The sequence below is a fragment of the Brachyhypopomus gauderio genome, chromosome 5 (genome assembly GCF_052324685.1).
Source record: "Brachyhypopomus gauderio isolate BG-103 chromosome 5, BGAUD_0.2, whole genome shotgun sequence".
NCBI lineage: Eukaryota > Metazoa > Chordata > Actinopteri > Gymnotiformes > Hypopomidae > Brachyhypopomus > Brachyhypopomus gauderio.
The window spans coordinates 23792027-23808767 of NC_135215.1; the positions used below are offsets into that span (position 1 = coordinate 23792027).

Consider the following 16741-nt stretch of genomic DNA (forward strand, 5'->3'; position numbering starts at 1 on the left):
GTTTTTAGCGAGGTTTCCGCGCTAATGGCCACTCATGGCTACCAGCGGTCCGTTCAGCAGTGCCGGTCGGTCCAAGCTAAAAAAGCTTAAAAGCAATTACCGGGCGGTGAAGGACCATAACGGACGCAGCGGAGCAAACCGCAAAGACTGGAAATGGTTCCAGCAAATGGATGCCATATACGGTCACCGGCCAGCCAGTAACGGAAGAGAAAACGTGCAGGACACGGCAATGTCGGTGCTGGAGGCCACGGAGAATGGTGAGTGTATTGTGATTTCACATTTTACTAGGCTCGTAAAAGATGTAATATGAACGTAATATGAGCGCATCTATTGTAAACGCAGGAATTTAGAGCTGTGTTTGTAGTTAATGTTACCACCACAGTCACTACTGTACAATAGCTAGCTCTTAGCCTTGCTAGTTGCTAGTTAGCTGTAGCCATAAACAAAGCATGAGCAGCGATGACGTGCTACACATTTTGTGCAGTTACGCTATATTGTTGTTGCTTTCACGGGAATGCTTGTGTTTAATATTTGTTATTTTTTACGTTTAAGATTCCCCTTCCACTGACGAGGCGAGCGGAGTTGGCGGAAAATGTTTCCTTCAACCGGGCTTTCCTCGGGGTTCTTGGCGAACTTGTGAACACCATGCGAGACAGACGCCAGTAAAAGCACACAAAATGTTGCTTGTAGTACTATAAATATTTATTTCATATAAAGCTATACGTTATTTTTAGGTAATTTGCTTTTTGCACTTTTTTTAACTATAACTATATTATTTACATATTTTGTACTTTAAATATCTATATTTCATAATAAAGTTTGATTTCATTTGATTGTATGACTGATGCTTTTTATGCAGGGTGTGTTCAGCCTGTTTGAGTAATACCAAATTATTATCAATAATTAGAGCAACCACATACATTAATGAAGATAAAGATAAATAAGATACAATAATGGTATGTGTTAAGGGGCATCGACCGGTGTTGTGGTCGCATACAAATGATGACATGACACTATGACACTATAACCCGCGCGCCAACAGCGACTCCACCCACATTGTGGTGGTCCACCATTGTAATGGAAACAATGCGACTGTACCGCTCCGTTGCGAATCGATCCGTATCGAACCGTACCGCGCCAAGCAGGCCCTAGTGGAAATGCGCCAATAGAAAAAGCTATAGTCCAGCAATTATGCTTATATCTGCATAGGAATCACACATTTCAAAAGTTCCAGTCAGGAATTAGGCTCCACCACAGTACTGAAACCGCATTAGTCAAAGTAACAAATGATCTCCTTCTTGCCTCAGATCAAGGCTATATATATCTGCTAGTGCTTCTGGATCTTAGTGCAGCTTTTGACACAATAGATCACAGGATCTTGCTAGAATATTTAGAAAGCTGGGTTGGAATCTCAGGCACAGCACTTTCATGGATTAATTCTTACTTAACTAATTGGCTTACTCACTTGTAAAGCTGCTTTGTGACAACAACTGTTGTAAAATGCACTATATAAATACATTTTGACTGATTGATTGATTGAACGGTTCCAGATCCTCATTGGTGGAAAATGGTTAATATGGTAACAGGAGACTATAATATGTACCACGCTTTGTGGCTGGAACTCAGGTAGTTGTATATGTGCTCTGGGACTGATAACCTAGCTCTTGCCATTGTGTTCCACCAGAGGCAGCAGAGACCCATTACCCATATGCTGTGTATGTAAACATTTTCAACATCAATACCGTTAGTTTATCAACTGTGTTAGCATTTCTGACACAGTTCACAGACGTACTGACATTCTAGTTTTATTGTCAATTACACTCTTACTGTATAAACTGAGTAAGAATATGTGTACCATACCTTGCTTTTAGTTATGGAGTGAGGGGAGTCTTTGAGAGGTAAGATTTCTTCCTTTCGTTCATAAGCTGTGGAAATTAAATAATAATTAAAAAAATTATGACCTTATATAGCTAGATTTTGTAACAAGGCATGAAATACATTGATGTGCAAATGTAATATGAAATATGTAACTTCAATAGGAAACCCCCTATCATTTTCCAAAAATATTCATCATTTTGTTTTATTGAGTCCATGTACATGCAATATGATTAGAAGCACATGTAGCATACACTACCTCGCATACATATGACTACAGACCCCCCACCCCACACACATGCGTGCACATGAGGCAAGTCAGACAACCAAGTAAACTATTGGTAATCACTTTAGTAATCATCAGAAGAGTACTCTGCACAATCTGTGTGTTCGTGAGGAGAGGTCCACACTCCAAAAGAAGCCTAATGCATGAGCTTATAATATGAATGAGAGTTGCTCTGAAAGAGCTCTTCAGAATGCTAATGTGTAAGAAAAAATCCTTTATTCAGATATTGATGAGTACAATAGCATAACACCATCATTAGCATTTAAAGACCTATTCTGCCACAGCATAAATCTCCATTAAGAACAAGCAATACCTCTTCCTCTGGTGTGGAGATGAATGATGCACAATGATGTATATTAATGAGAACAATAATTTGTGTCTAAAATACTGAACCTCAAACATAAGTAGTGGCTAAAGGGTTTGATGTGTTTGATAGGACAGTACTCAATCTATTTTTTTATATTTAAAGAGATCAGACATATATTTATGTATATATATATATATATATATATATATATATATATATATAATATATATATTTTATATTTAAAGATCACAGTTTGCTGCAGAATCTCCTGAGCTTGGTCTCAGTTTTCTTCTGCTGCTTAATGTGTTGGGAATCACACATTCTGAGACAAGCTAAGACTTAACTAGGATGCAATTCAGTAGTACTGACCAAAGCTCCTAATATGAGTAGAGCTGCAGCAATAGATTATCACAGTAGTTCAGTAATTGAGCAATTATACCACAGATTAATTGAAAAATCAGACAAAACATACTTTTGCTTTATTAAATAACAACACTAAAATACAACAGAGAATATAAGACAAGTCTCTTAAAATGACTAAGCTAATGTGCTTACTTAAATAAATAAAAAATCAACATTTACATTGCTTATATTGCATTCTGTTTCTGTCAGAACTAAACCTAATTTAGTGTATTTAAGGGCTGTATTACATCCTGGATTTCAAATAGAACATTTTCTGAAACGCAAATATAAGTAAATAAATGTATGAATATACAATCTTTTTTTTCCACCAATGTTTACAGTGTTTTTTGAAAACAATACCTAGTACTCAGAACAGAGAGCAATTTATTACTTTCCAAGTGTACAAAAATTATTCCCTAACTATACCTGGGTCAATGACAAATAAGGGTTGGTATTAGTGTTGTCACGATACTAAGAATTACAACTTCGATACGATACTTCAAAAAATATTGAAATTCGATACCATTTTCGATACCAAAGTCAGATACTGTGCTCATTTCCATTTTAAAGCCTTTTTATTTTATTTATTTTCTTTCTTTTTATGAATATTGTATTTTGTTTCACAAATATCAAATAAATAAAAGGTGTAGTCCCTACCACATTAAAACAGAAAAATAAATAATTGCACATTAATATAAATTAACATAAACAATAGTAGTACACTCTGGAATTCACATTTAGAAGTCAAAAAAGGCTAGTGCAAAAAGTGTATTTTAAGTATACTTTAAACAACTTTAAGTAACTAAAACTTCAGTATTAGAGTACAGTTCAGTATTCATAGATCACTCTTTTTTTCCTCCCTGTATGCTGTCGCACTTATGGCTCTTAAACCAAGAATATGACAAACATTTGCTAGGATACCATAATTGGACACACAATCTTGTATGCTGTAATAATACTAGAAATGGGAATAATTACCAACCTCTTGGAATGTTTTGTACAAATCTGCGTGCCTTCAAGTGTTTGGCCAGATTCGTTGTGTTAAGCTAGGTTTATACTTTCACAAGTGACCGTAGCGTGCGAGTCCGCACACTTCGCACCACCCTGCTCGAACGGTGGAGGCGGCGTTTATACTTCCTGCGTTTCACATTCTTTGCAGTGTTGTCCGAAATAATATGTGGTAGTATAAAGAAACACTCCTCAAAAACAAGGGAAGGAACATTTACACCAATTTTAATGTTGCTTTCAGTGTGTTTCAGTGTGTTTCAGGTTTGAAAAGTGCTGGAATTTATGTTAAAGTGTTTAAAAATGCTCGAAACAAATAGCTGTCTGACTGAACAGTTCTCTTGTATTACGTTAGCCTCTTGTATTTCCAGGACGAAACGAGAGAACGTGAAGACTAAGATTGGGTGTTTTGAAAATAAACATTTAAAAAGCGAATCATTTCAAGTGTCAGTCCCACCAGGATTTCGCGGGCCTTTTTTGTGATTGTTGCGGGCTAAAATGTTTAATGCTGCGGGTGTTTTTCAAAAAAATTGTGATGCAAGTTGCGGTGTGTTTTTGCTTTTTTTGTGATTACATTGCAATAGAGAGTAATATATATGTTGTATGGTTTCCTCTATTTAGTAGTCCATTTAAATGATCTATTTACCTATTTATTTCAGGGTTGCCAACTTTTCAAGTTCGCTTGGAGTGAGATTTGAACCTGGAGGGGGTGGCGAGTGTAAATTGTTACCGAGAGGGGTGTAAAATGGACACAAATTAAGTATTATGTCACGATAAATCGATCGCCAGTGGTTGGCACCAGAGCGAACTAGTAACTCATTGAATCATAGATTTGGATCAGAGGTAAATAAACTAGATTTTTTTTTTTGGCATGAGAAATCGGATGTGTGGCGTGAGAGCGTGTGAAGACAGTCAAATGCATGTCTCACGCTCAATGCGTAAGAGTTGGCAACCCTGTTATTTACCCATGTATTTATCGTCCATTTATTTATTTATTTATTTATTTGGATCTCCCTATTATTATGCTTCTTATCCTGTGTTTTACCCCTGGTTTTAACACTTCAAGCAATGATTTTATATTTTTTACTTTATGTGGTATGAATAGTTTGGGCAGGAATGATCCCTCTCAAGTTTTTGTATGCCCCGCCCCCTGAAACACAGGTCTAGGGACAGAGAATGCACAATGATTCCTCTCACTTTCTTGAAATGATCCCTCGACGTGCAACAGCTCGGTGGCAGAAATGGACTTTCCGTCTCTTAAAAGACAATGAAAAATCACTTGGAGTGGATGGGCTGGTACTAGAAATGTTAAACTTGTTGGAAATACATGTATGAACCCATCGTTGTGAAACAATAAAAAACTGAAAAAAAAAAAAAACAAACAGTTTACCCCGCTTTCATGTATTGTACCGGGATACTGCTTTTCCCGATCTTTTGCCGTTATTTTCGTTGGCAAGTGTGAAACGTTCGCTTCGCTGCTTTTAGTCAGCTCCTCTTGAACGTATACACGGAAGTAAGGAGGGAGTTTGTCGACGTCACATCAAGACGACATCAGTGATTTTGCGAGAAAGTTGCGGTGATTGGCTGAATTTGCAACACCGCCCTGAATTTGCGGGGAGTAGTTTGAAAAGTGCTATTTTCAAACAATTGATGAATGGCACAAAAATATGCATTTTTAATAGGACTTGTAAATGCAAAGTTGTTAGGTGTACTGCAAGAAAAAAAAAATCAAGCTTCATGTTCCTAAATAAAAATTGAGGAGTTATGCATGATTTTCATGAATAGCGCCACCTAGTGGCCAAATGTTTCAAACCTGCAAAGCGTGAAACAGAGTCCCGAGGTATGCATAGTGGTTAGGTTTCATGTTGATTTTCATGTTGAATTGAGACAAGAAGAAAGCAAAATATATATATTTACTAGGGAAAATAAAAATAGTAACGCACAGTTACTTGGATAAGTAACTTTAATCTGATTACTGCACTGGAAATAGTAGCCCAACCCCCCACGTCAACAAAGTACGTTTGCCACCCCCCCTAATAAGGAGCCATTTGGGAGCCGAAAGAGCCGACTCTTTATGAGGAGCTGAGCCAAAAGAACCGGCTCCCTAAAAAGAGCCGAAATTCCCATCACTACTCTGTATACAACTCTCGCTGTCTCAACAGGGCCAGGAATATTGTAACGGACAATACCCACCCCGGCAACCACCTTTTCAACCTGCTGCCTTCTGGCAGACGTTACAGGTCCATACCAGTCAAAACAAACAGACTCAGGGACAGTTTCTTTCCAAAAGACATCACAAAATAGATACTAAATAGGAATCTGCACAAACTGTGATTGTTATCTGAGTGTTGTATGTTTGAAAACCCCTTGCACAATAGTGCTTGCACAACAGCAATTATATGTTTGAAAACCCTTTTGCACAATAGCACATTTTCTTCTTTGCACACTAATTTATTTAGGTTTTTTTTTGTCGATCATATGTTTACATATTGCACCTTGTTCTCGTCATTATATGTTTACATACACTTGTAAGGAGCAGCTTTCCAATCTCGTTATACTATGTATACCGTGTATGCTGTGTATAATGACAATAAAGGCTTTCTATTTCTATAAATGAAGATATAGACAAAGCTTGAAATAAAACCATGGATAAACATCAAGAGTGAGTGGCCTTTCACATGTGGAAACATCTACAATACTTGAAAGGATTATAAGGTATTACACATGTCTGAATATAATGAAATGTGTTACTACTATAATAGTCCTTTTTTTAATTACAAGGTGAAGTGTTTGTTGCGTGCCAAGCAACTGGGGTTCAACAACACCACATCATCTATGCTGAGGCATCATCATGCCCGTCATAAAAATACTGAGGGGAATGGAATTGTACCAGCCATGGTGGGTTGGCCTATCTATTTTGCAAATTTTTTAATCAACCGTGATAATGACATTGACAATACTAATATTTAAATTTATCATACACATCACAAAATAAAAGCAAACAAAAACCATTGCACGTTTATCAATTATAATATTCAAATACTTTTATTCTTGTGCTATTAACATTATTATGCACTTGTAAAATGTGTATGTATATTTATATATTGCATTATTCTTTGTAACTTACATGCTATTTGCTATTCAGATCGGATGCTTACATACACTTTCTTGGTGAGTACTGTACTTTTCTATGACAAAGTTTATTCTAATCTAATATTTACAAGGCAGTGACCACAACTGTGACCAGAAAACAAATTGTGGTTTCATTTAGATACCATGGTTATGGAGTCCAAAAGAATTCACAATGTCACTGCTGATGCCACAGTTGAAATGCAGAGATACCTGGTAGAACGGAACATTTACAAAACAGATGATCCCCTTCAGTACTGGGAGAGACAAAGGTGCATTTATCCAAGCCTATACAGGCTTGCTGTGGGATACTTGTGCACCCTTGTCTCCTCAGTACCATTGTGAAAAGGTTTTCTCCAAAGCTAAAGAGGTTATTTTCAAAAATAGAAATTGAGTCCAAGCACAGTGGAAAAAATATTATTGTTTCTTAATTAAAAAAAATGGAAAGAGTCAATTATTATACAATCACCATCATCTCTTGAGGCAATGCAAAAGTTTTGACAAACATCTCATGTCCTATTGGATTTATTTATTGACTGAAATCATACTTAACAGACCTCATTAATCAAAAACAGATTAGATGGAAAAAATGAATGAACCACATGAATGAATCAAATTACAGTGTTTGTATTTCTGTTCTAGGTAGTGATTCATTTGAGATGCTGTCTAGAAACATAACTAACCTCAGATTCCAGGAAACCTAACTAGTATAGTCTTAAAACAGACTAAATATAACACTTTTTTATAGGTAATCCAACTGATCTATCATCTGGTTTGCTTGATATTGAACTAAATTTTGCATTTAGGACAAATGCTTGAAGCTTTTCATCCACTTCCACAATCTGAATTGGAGAAAATAATTTAATCATTAAATTGTACTACTTGCACACTAGACTCAGTTCCCTCAAAAGGTGTGTAACCAGTTGTGACTGAACCTCTTCTAACAGTAGTTAACATCGATTACAGTAGGTCACCTGCCCAAATCCAGTAAACTAACGGACATTAAACCTCTGATCAAGAAATCAAAATGGCTCTATAAGTAGATAGTACAGTTGGATCAAGATTTGAACATATAATTTATATCTAAGATAATAGAAAATGCTGTAGCCCAGCAATTATGCTTATATCTGAATAGGGATCATGTATGTGAAAAGTTCCAGTCTGGATTTAGGCCCCACCACAGTACTGAAGAGAGAGAGATTCAATTTATTGTCATTGCACATGTACGAGTACAGGCAACGAAATGTGGTCTAGCATCTGACCAGAAGAGCGATAAGCAGTGGGTACTATAAATATTATAAACAATATATACAGATGAAATATGTACTATAAATATTATAAACACTATATACAGATGGGATATGCCAATGTCAATGCTGTAGACCAGATATACAGATAATATAAGTTGCTATAAACATGATGTACAGAAGGGATATAAGTTACTATAAACATATATGCATATACATATATATATATATGTATTTATATATACAGGTAGAGTAATTTACTGGAAAGTGTGTAATTCAGTGCATTTGTGCAAATATAGAGAGTATGTGGGGATCAAGAATACGGATTGTGCAAAGTGACAACAGATGATACAGATAATGTGTCCAGCTAAAGTCCAGAGTGTAGGTATGTTAGTGTTAGTGTTGGACAGAGTTGAAACAGCCCTAATTAAAGTAATAAATTATCTCAGATAAATTAGGACAACTCTAGTTTAAGATTTCAGCGTCCTTTGTGTATCTAGTCTTGGAACATCCTGTGATTGGTTAAGGTAGGATTTGAGTTTAATTACTTTTGCCTCAGATTCTGGTAAATTCCAGGCTTTTTATCCTAACCTTGTTGCTTGTTAGCTGTTGTTGGCTGTAATTACTCACTCCAGGTGTAGTTTCACCCTGGTCTAAGGTGTGCATTAAGGGGCGGATACAACACTAACTAAAACAGATAAATTAGGACAACTCCGCTACAGATGTTTGCAGCAGCTTCTGACCTCAATCAGTGATTCTACGATTCTTGCTTTATCTACCTTCCTCCAAAGACACTAAATCTCTAACCCAGCTAAGTGTCAACTTATTCTGCCATTTTCTTTCCCTACTAGTATCCATAAAGCTTGTTCTATTCCATAATGTGTCTGCCAATTCCTGTATATATATATCCCACAGAGCACATAGATGCCACCATTGCAACACCAATAACCTAATTTACCCACAGTGTTCACCACAAACTCCAATCACAGTGACTGGAGGACTCTGGAATTGCCAATCTGCTGTCCAGAAGGCTGACTTCATCTCAGCTCTTGTATCCCTCCACTCGCTACACTTCTTAGCTCTGACCGAAACCTGGATCACTCCAGAGAATTCTGCAACTCCAGCTGCTCTGTCCTCTGCCTTCTCATTCACCCATTCCCCACGACACCTTGGAAGGGGAGATGGCACAGGTCTATTTTTATCTCCAGAGTGGCGTTTCACCCAAATCTCCTTTTCAGCTCTTTCAATTTCTTCCTTTGAGTTCCATGCTATCACTGTATCCTATCCCACTATTCTTCACATCATTGTGATTTATCGCCCTCCAGGTTCCCTTGATAACTTCACTGACGAACTTGATACCCTCCTTAGTCAATTCACCATTGAAGCAAACCCACTCATTCTCCTTGGAGATTTCAACCTTCCATCTGACAAACTTCATTCATCTTGCATGCTTCCATTGCTCTCGTCATTTGACCTCGCCATCAACCCATCCACTGCGACTCATAGAGCAGGCAACATTCTGGACCTGGTCTTTACACAAGCCACCGGAACATCAGACATCACAGTCACCCCACTCCACCTGTCAGACCATCACCTTCTATCCTTTTCTTTCCCCCTCCCTGCCATCTCCACTCACACTTCCCCTGTACATTCTTCTTACTTTCACCCAAATTTGCGCTCCATCAATCCCTCAACCCTTGCTGCCATTTTGTCCTCCCTTCCTCATCATAATTGTCTGTCTTCTTTCTCATTGAACACAATTACTGATACTTTCCTCTCTACACTCTCTTCATCCATCAATCTTCTGTGTTCTTCTGTGTTTATCTTATTTGTCTTCTTTATTTTTATCATCTTATTTTACTATCGTATTACCTTTTATTATCTGTGCTATATTGTTGTGCTTTGTGACTATTGTCTGTGAAAAGCGCTTTATAAATAAAGCTTACTTACTTACTTACTTCTCCCTCCCCCAGGCTTAAGAGACTTGTTCCGTCCACCCCCTGGCTAACTCAAGTGCTTTGCAGCCACAGGAGAGATCTAACAACTGCAGAGAGGAGGTGGAGGAGAAGTCACCTAGATTCAGACCTCCGCTCATATCAATATCTCCTTTCAAAGTTCTCACTGGAAGTCACATCAGCAAAATCAGCTTACTACAGAAAGAAATTTGAATCCAACCCATTAAGTACTTTTTCTTCTCTCCTTAACCCTCCCTCACCCCCTCCTCCATCCTCTCTCATTCCTGAGGATTTTGTCATCTTCTTTGAAGAGAAGATTGCAGCAGTCCTCAGTCCTTCTCCCCTCCTCTCAACCTTCCTACTACCATCTCTAACCCAACACTCAACTCCTTGGCTTCTTTCTCCCCTCTCTGCTCAGACAAGATACATCAACTGCTGATTTCTAGCAATCCTACTACATGCCCACTGGATCCAATTCCTGCCACTCTTTTCCAGAATATGTCAAGAGAACTCCTTCTGTTCATCTCGGCAAACATCAACAACTCCTTAGTTTCGGGTCATGTACTTACCATGTTCAAGATGGCAAGGGTGGTACCAATCCTGAAAAAAGCAACTCGACACCTCTGACATGAACAACTACAGACCGGTATCACTTCTTTCTTTTCTATCAAAAACTCTGGACCGAGCAGTCTATGACCAATTATCTCTCTTCCTCACCCAGAACCAACTCCATGATCCTAATCAGTCTGGCTTCAAACGGGCACACTCAACAGAAACTGCACTCAAAGCAGTGACGGAGATGCTCCATGCTGCCAAGGCTAACAAGCTATCCATCCATCCATCATATCTGAAACGCTTAATCCCGCCAGTCGGGGTCACGGGGGGCTGGAGCCAATCCCAGCAATTCCAGGCGAAGGCAGGGTACACCATGGGCAGGTCGCCAGTCCACCGCATGGCCAACACACACACACGCACGCACACCTACGGGCAATTTAGAGTGACCAATCAACCTAACACGCATGTCTTTGGACCACAGGAGGAAACCGGAGTACCCGGAGAAAACCCACAGGCACAAGGAGAACATGCAAACTCCCTAACAAGCCATCATCAGTTTTAATTCTTCTAGATCTTTCTGCAGCCTTTGACACTGCCAACCACAACATCCTCCTCTCTGTTCTTTCTAGCCTCGGTGTGACTGGCACTACTTGGAAATGGTTCCAGTCATATCTTAAAGACCGTTCCTATCAGGTAACATGGAGAGGATCTAAATCCAATCCATGTAAACTTTCCACTGGTGTCCCCCAAGGGTCGGTCCTAGGCCCTCTTCTCTTTATATACTTGTTCCCTTGGTGACATTATTTTGTCTCATGGTTTCTCTTATCATTGCTATGCTGATGACACCCAGCTAATTCTTTCCTTCCCTCATTCTGACATCCAGGTTTCTAGGCGTATCTCGGCATGCTTGGCAGATATTGCTTCATGGATGACTGCTCACGTCTTGAAGCTCAACCCTAGCAAAACTGAGCTTCTGTACATTCCAGGAACCACAAACTCACAATAACCTCACAGTTTCCTTTGAGAACACCTTGTTAACACCATCAGAAATTACACAAAGCCTGGGTGTAACGTTGGACGAGTTGTCCTTCTCAACACGTTTCAAAACTGACCAGATCCTGCAGATTTCTCCTCTGCAACATACAGACAATACAACCCTTCCTTTCACAGGAAGCTACTCAAGTTCTTGTGCAGTCTCTAGTAATCTCTAATCTGGACTACTGCAATTCCCTACTTGCAGGTCTTCCTCTACGGGTCATCAGACCTCTACAACTAATTCAGAATGCTGCAGCATGACTGGTCTTCAATCTCCCCAAGTTCTCACATGTGACTCCTCTGGTACGCTCTCTTCACTGGCTTCCAGTAGCAGCACGCATCAGATATAAAACATTGATGCCTACTTAGAAAGCCAAAAATGGACTGGCCCCTCCCTACATGATGTCCATGGGCAAAAGCCGATCCGAACACTCAGAACCTCAAGCTTGGCTCGACTCAAAACTCCATGCTTAAGTCTCATGGAAGACAAAGCTCCAGACTATTCTCTGTCCTGGATCAAAGATGGTGGAACAATCTTCCATTAGCTGCTAGGACTGCAGAGTCTATTGCTATCTTTAAGCGTAGACTGAAGACCCACCTGTTTGTTGAGTTCTTACCAGAGCACTAACTCAGCTGATACCACTTGCCATTGTTCTTAAATTGTATGTCTGTCTATGGTTATTTGTGCTTCTTGGCAAATGTCTAAACACTGCAAAAACACTAGGTAATGACATTGACTCCTGTAGTTTAGTAGTAGTCTGACTCAACGGTATCTTGAATTCTGGCCTATCCGTACTATTTCCTAAGATGAATTCTGTGATCGTGTAGGAGTGCCCAGATGTGTTCCTGTGGGGGATGGAGATGGTGTAGGTGTAGGAGTGGTGGATGTTCCTGTGTGTGATGCAGGATCTGGTGTTCCTCCATAAAACCATGGGGGGCAACAAATGGTGGGTTACCTCAAGAGGTTCCCATAGCAATGGGATAAAACTGACCATTTGTATTTTAGTTATGTCAGTGTGTTTGTGTGGCATGTTTAGTCTCATTTTGCAGCTTGTTGTGTACTGGGTAAAGGTTATGCTAACAGGATAAGAGTTCCATCACTCCCTGATAAGGTTTGTAGACTTCACCCCAAAGGGGACAGTCCTGTATGGAATGCACACTGTATGCAAATGTACTCTGATGTCTTTACCAGCAACCTGATTCCCATTGGTTAACCTGGTTTTTGTGACTGCTGTCCCTTTGAGATGCTGGGGGGATATAAAAAGAGAGGTTTGTGGGTGTGGGGTTTCTTCTCTTCTCTCTTCTTTCCTTTTCTTCTCTCTGGGCTCTGGCTCTTCTTCTCTTCGCGCTTCTCTTCTCTTCCTCTTCTCTCTGGGCTCTGGCTTCTTGCTCTCTCTCTCGTCCTCTTCTGGGTTCTTCTCCGTGAGGCAGCCTGCACCGGTTGGTATCTCCGTTTCCATTAGGTATTATTGTTACTTTAATCTAGTATGGTTGTTATTGTTTTATATTTTGTTGGTCATTGAATAAATCTGGTTAATTGTGTGGCCACGGTCTTCCTTGATTATAGCTATACTGGGCCAGATGAGCTCATTATTAGTATCAGTTAAAAGGTAAATTAATGCTAATACCAATTCCCTCTAAAGTATCCCATCTGCTACGCATGTTTATGATAAACCTCTGACAAAGCAGGCTATTGTTTATAGCAAGGTACTTTATAAAGTTGGTTAGGTATATTGTATAACCTGTACTGATTTATTTGGGAAGTGAGTTCTTTTAGATTCTTACCAACTATAATTTGGAGTCAGATATTTTTTATGCACGTCAATCCTTCTTCTGTACCTATTTCCGTCCTTGGTTGTAGGCAAGCAGGTAGGTTAGTTATATCTCATAACTATAACCCCTACAATCGGATGCAAAGCACTTTGTAAGTCGCTCTGGATAAGAGCGTCTGCTAAATGCCGTAAATGTAAATCTTCTTACCTCAGATAAAGGCTATGTATCTCTACTACTGCTTCTGGATCTTAGTGCAGCTTTCGACACAACCGATCACAGGATCTTGCTAGAACGGTTAGAAAACTGGCTTGGAATCTCAAGCACAGCCCTTTCATGGTTTAATTCTTACTTAACTAATTGCTATCGGTTTGTTGAACCCAATAATATTCCGTCCCAATGCACAAAAGTGAAATATGGAGTCCCGCAAGGCTCCATATTAGGACCATTTTTATTTACATTATACATACGACTAGGGGTGTGACGATACACTCAGCTCACGAGATGAGACGAGACATGATATTGGGTTCTCGAGAATGAGACAAGATTTTAAGAACACTAAAATGACAAATTATATGACTGGACAACAGACTTTTATTTAACTGAGTTACATATGCATTTTGAAATGTTTTATAATAACAACATGCATTATGTAAGCATTAACTTTTAATAAACTTCTTTCTCTACAAATTGAAATTAAAATAAAACAAAATTAAATATTTCTCCTTTTTTCAAGCGCAAACAAGATTACAGTGAGCCCCCGCTTAACGACGGGGTTAGAGACTGAAAAGTCCGTCGTAAAGGAGTTTTCGTCGTTAAGTGTGACCCTAGATTTAGATACGCTTTAATCGTAAATACAGTATAGAAAAAACTAACAATGTTCTTGTGCGTACAGCGTGAGAAAGAGTGATCGTGTTGTCGAGATGGGCAGCGGTGGAGGCTGCGCTGCCTCAGCTTATCGTACATAACACTCCACAACACTCCACTGTGCTGCCACTGCTCCTCTGCGCACTGCACAAAATAAAATAAAAAGTCGGTCGTAACTCCGGTCCGTCGTTAACCGGACCTGTCGTAAAGCGGGGGGTATTGTGTGCAAGACACAAAGTTCTTCTCTGTCAATACAGAGCACAAATAGTGCAAACAGAGCCTGACCAAGTATGTCACTGAATTTGCTCCAACTACACTGCCATGTTCATTTTTAAGAATATTAGCATCCCCATACTGCTCCCGATATCATTCGCTGTCTAAACTTGCCAAAGCGCCTTTCTGTCCCTGCTACCTCTGTTCAAGTGAGATATGTTGATTTGAGTACTGAGCTGTGGTGGTGCTGTAAATGTCTCTGCATCATGTTCGTATTAACTACGGTGTACGGGATTATATTCATACAATGTTTGCATATCAGTCACTCTCTTGCCATTTATCATTTCCGCTGGGTACCCAAAATGCTGCCAAACAAACGATTTGAAAATGGCGGGGGCATCTTCAATAGTAATACCTGTATTTTCCAACGTCATTCTGGTTGCTTGCTGGATCACAAATCTCGCGACAAGAAATCTCGCGGAGTTATGTCTCGTGACAAGATCTCATCACACCCCTACATACTACCATTGGGCATAGTTATAAACAAACATGGTGTCAACTTTCACTGCTATGAAGATGACACTCAACTTTACATATCAGCCAAACCTGATGACAAACTCAGTTTAGGAAAAATCTAGGCCTGCGTAAGAGATGTTAAATGCTGGATGTCACTAAACTTCCTCCAACATAAAAGGGAACAAAACGGAAATTTTCCTTCTGGGCCCAAAGGCCACAAGACAGATCTACTAGATCTAATGCAAAATCTCGCAGAGTACCCCATTACACCTGGCTCAGTAACCATACTGGCGTCATACTTAACTGACCTATCGATTGATGAATACATAGATAATACTACTAGGATAGCTTTTCTACATCTCTGCAACATTGCCTAGCTAAGAAAAATTGTTACATGTCTGTGTTAGCTCCAGATTAGACTACAGTAACTCATTACTGTCAGGATGCTTATAGGAGACTTCAAATAATAAAAAATGCTGCATCCAGAGTTCTGACTACAACTAAAATTTTGATCATATCACGCCAGTCCTATCAGGCCTGCATTGGCTCCCAGTTAAATTCCGTATTGATTTTTAAATTCTTCTATTGACTTATAAAGCACTGCACGGGCTTGCTCCTGATTACGTCCAGGAACTTATTTCCTATTATGAACCCCCACGTCCACCAAGATCACAGGTTGCTGGCCTCTTATTAGTTCCAACAATTAATAAGGTGACGGCAGGGGGAAGAGCCTTTTCTTATAAGGCCCCCCAACTATGGAATAACCTTCCAGAATGTGTCTGGGACTCAGACTTAAAGATTGAGACTTTGTCAATGTTGAAAACTTACTTATATAGTTTAGCATTTGGTAATTAATGTGCCCTCTCTTAGATAAAAGGTACAGATGCAGGGGTTCATGGGCATAGGGTTTTATGCTAAACTGGGGTGCTGGTGCTGACATCCTGTCACTGCACGTGGTCACTCGTTTGTTAATGGTATAGTGGGTAGATGCCAGTGTCTCAGGATGCTTTTGGCGAACGAAAATTGTTGATGTTGTTGAGGCCGTATACTCCAACGCTAGGAATCTAGCACTAGGACCCTGGAGCGGTTATTTTCTGCATTAGCGCTAGATTCGGCAAAGTTCACATCGCGCCAGAACAACTTAACAACACACACTTATAATAATTTAATGCCTCCCCTCATAAAATTCCAGACATTTTAAGACATTTTTAGGCCTTGAATATGGAAAACTAAATTTAAGACATTTTAAGGACCCGCGGGTACCCTGGGATCAACCCACTGCCCTGGCTCCTATCACCACCCCAAATTCTCCCTTGCTACAGCTGTATCACCACGAGCCTAGGCTATTATTACTGACCATCAAGAAGTCTAGGACTTACATAGAGAACACATATATAAATACACACAAAGATGAGAACTGTTCATCATTCCCATCACTTTGTTTATGTATCTCTAATTACTGTTGTCATGGTGACCAGTGTCGGCAAGGTTCCTCCCCGAGTCTTAGTTCTTCTCAACGTTTCTTCCTCGTGCTCTTGGGGAGTTGTGGCTGATATTGTTCCCAGCTGTGAAATACCTG

The 16741-nt window shown here is 39.5% G+C and overlaps 1 protein-coding gene across 7 annotated transcripts in view; it reads right to left on the reverse strand.

Moving 5' to 3' along the window:
• osbpl8 (oxysterol binding protein-like 8) overlaps window positions 1-16741 on the reverse strand; it is a 154760-nt gene that overhangs the window by 92367 nt on the left and 45652 nt on the right. For 5 of the 7 annotated variants that reach the window (XM_077006579.1, XM_077006577.1, XM_077006583.1 and 2 more), the window contains one exon: window positions 1861-1925. The exons of the other annotated variants lie outside the window; for them this stretch is intronic. In XM_077006579.1, the coding sequence (XP_076862694.1) occupies window positions 1861-1925 (65 nt within the window). The remainder of the gene's footprint in view (window positions 1-1860; window positions 1926-16741) is intronic. 7 annotated transcript variants of the gene reach the window in all.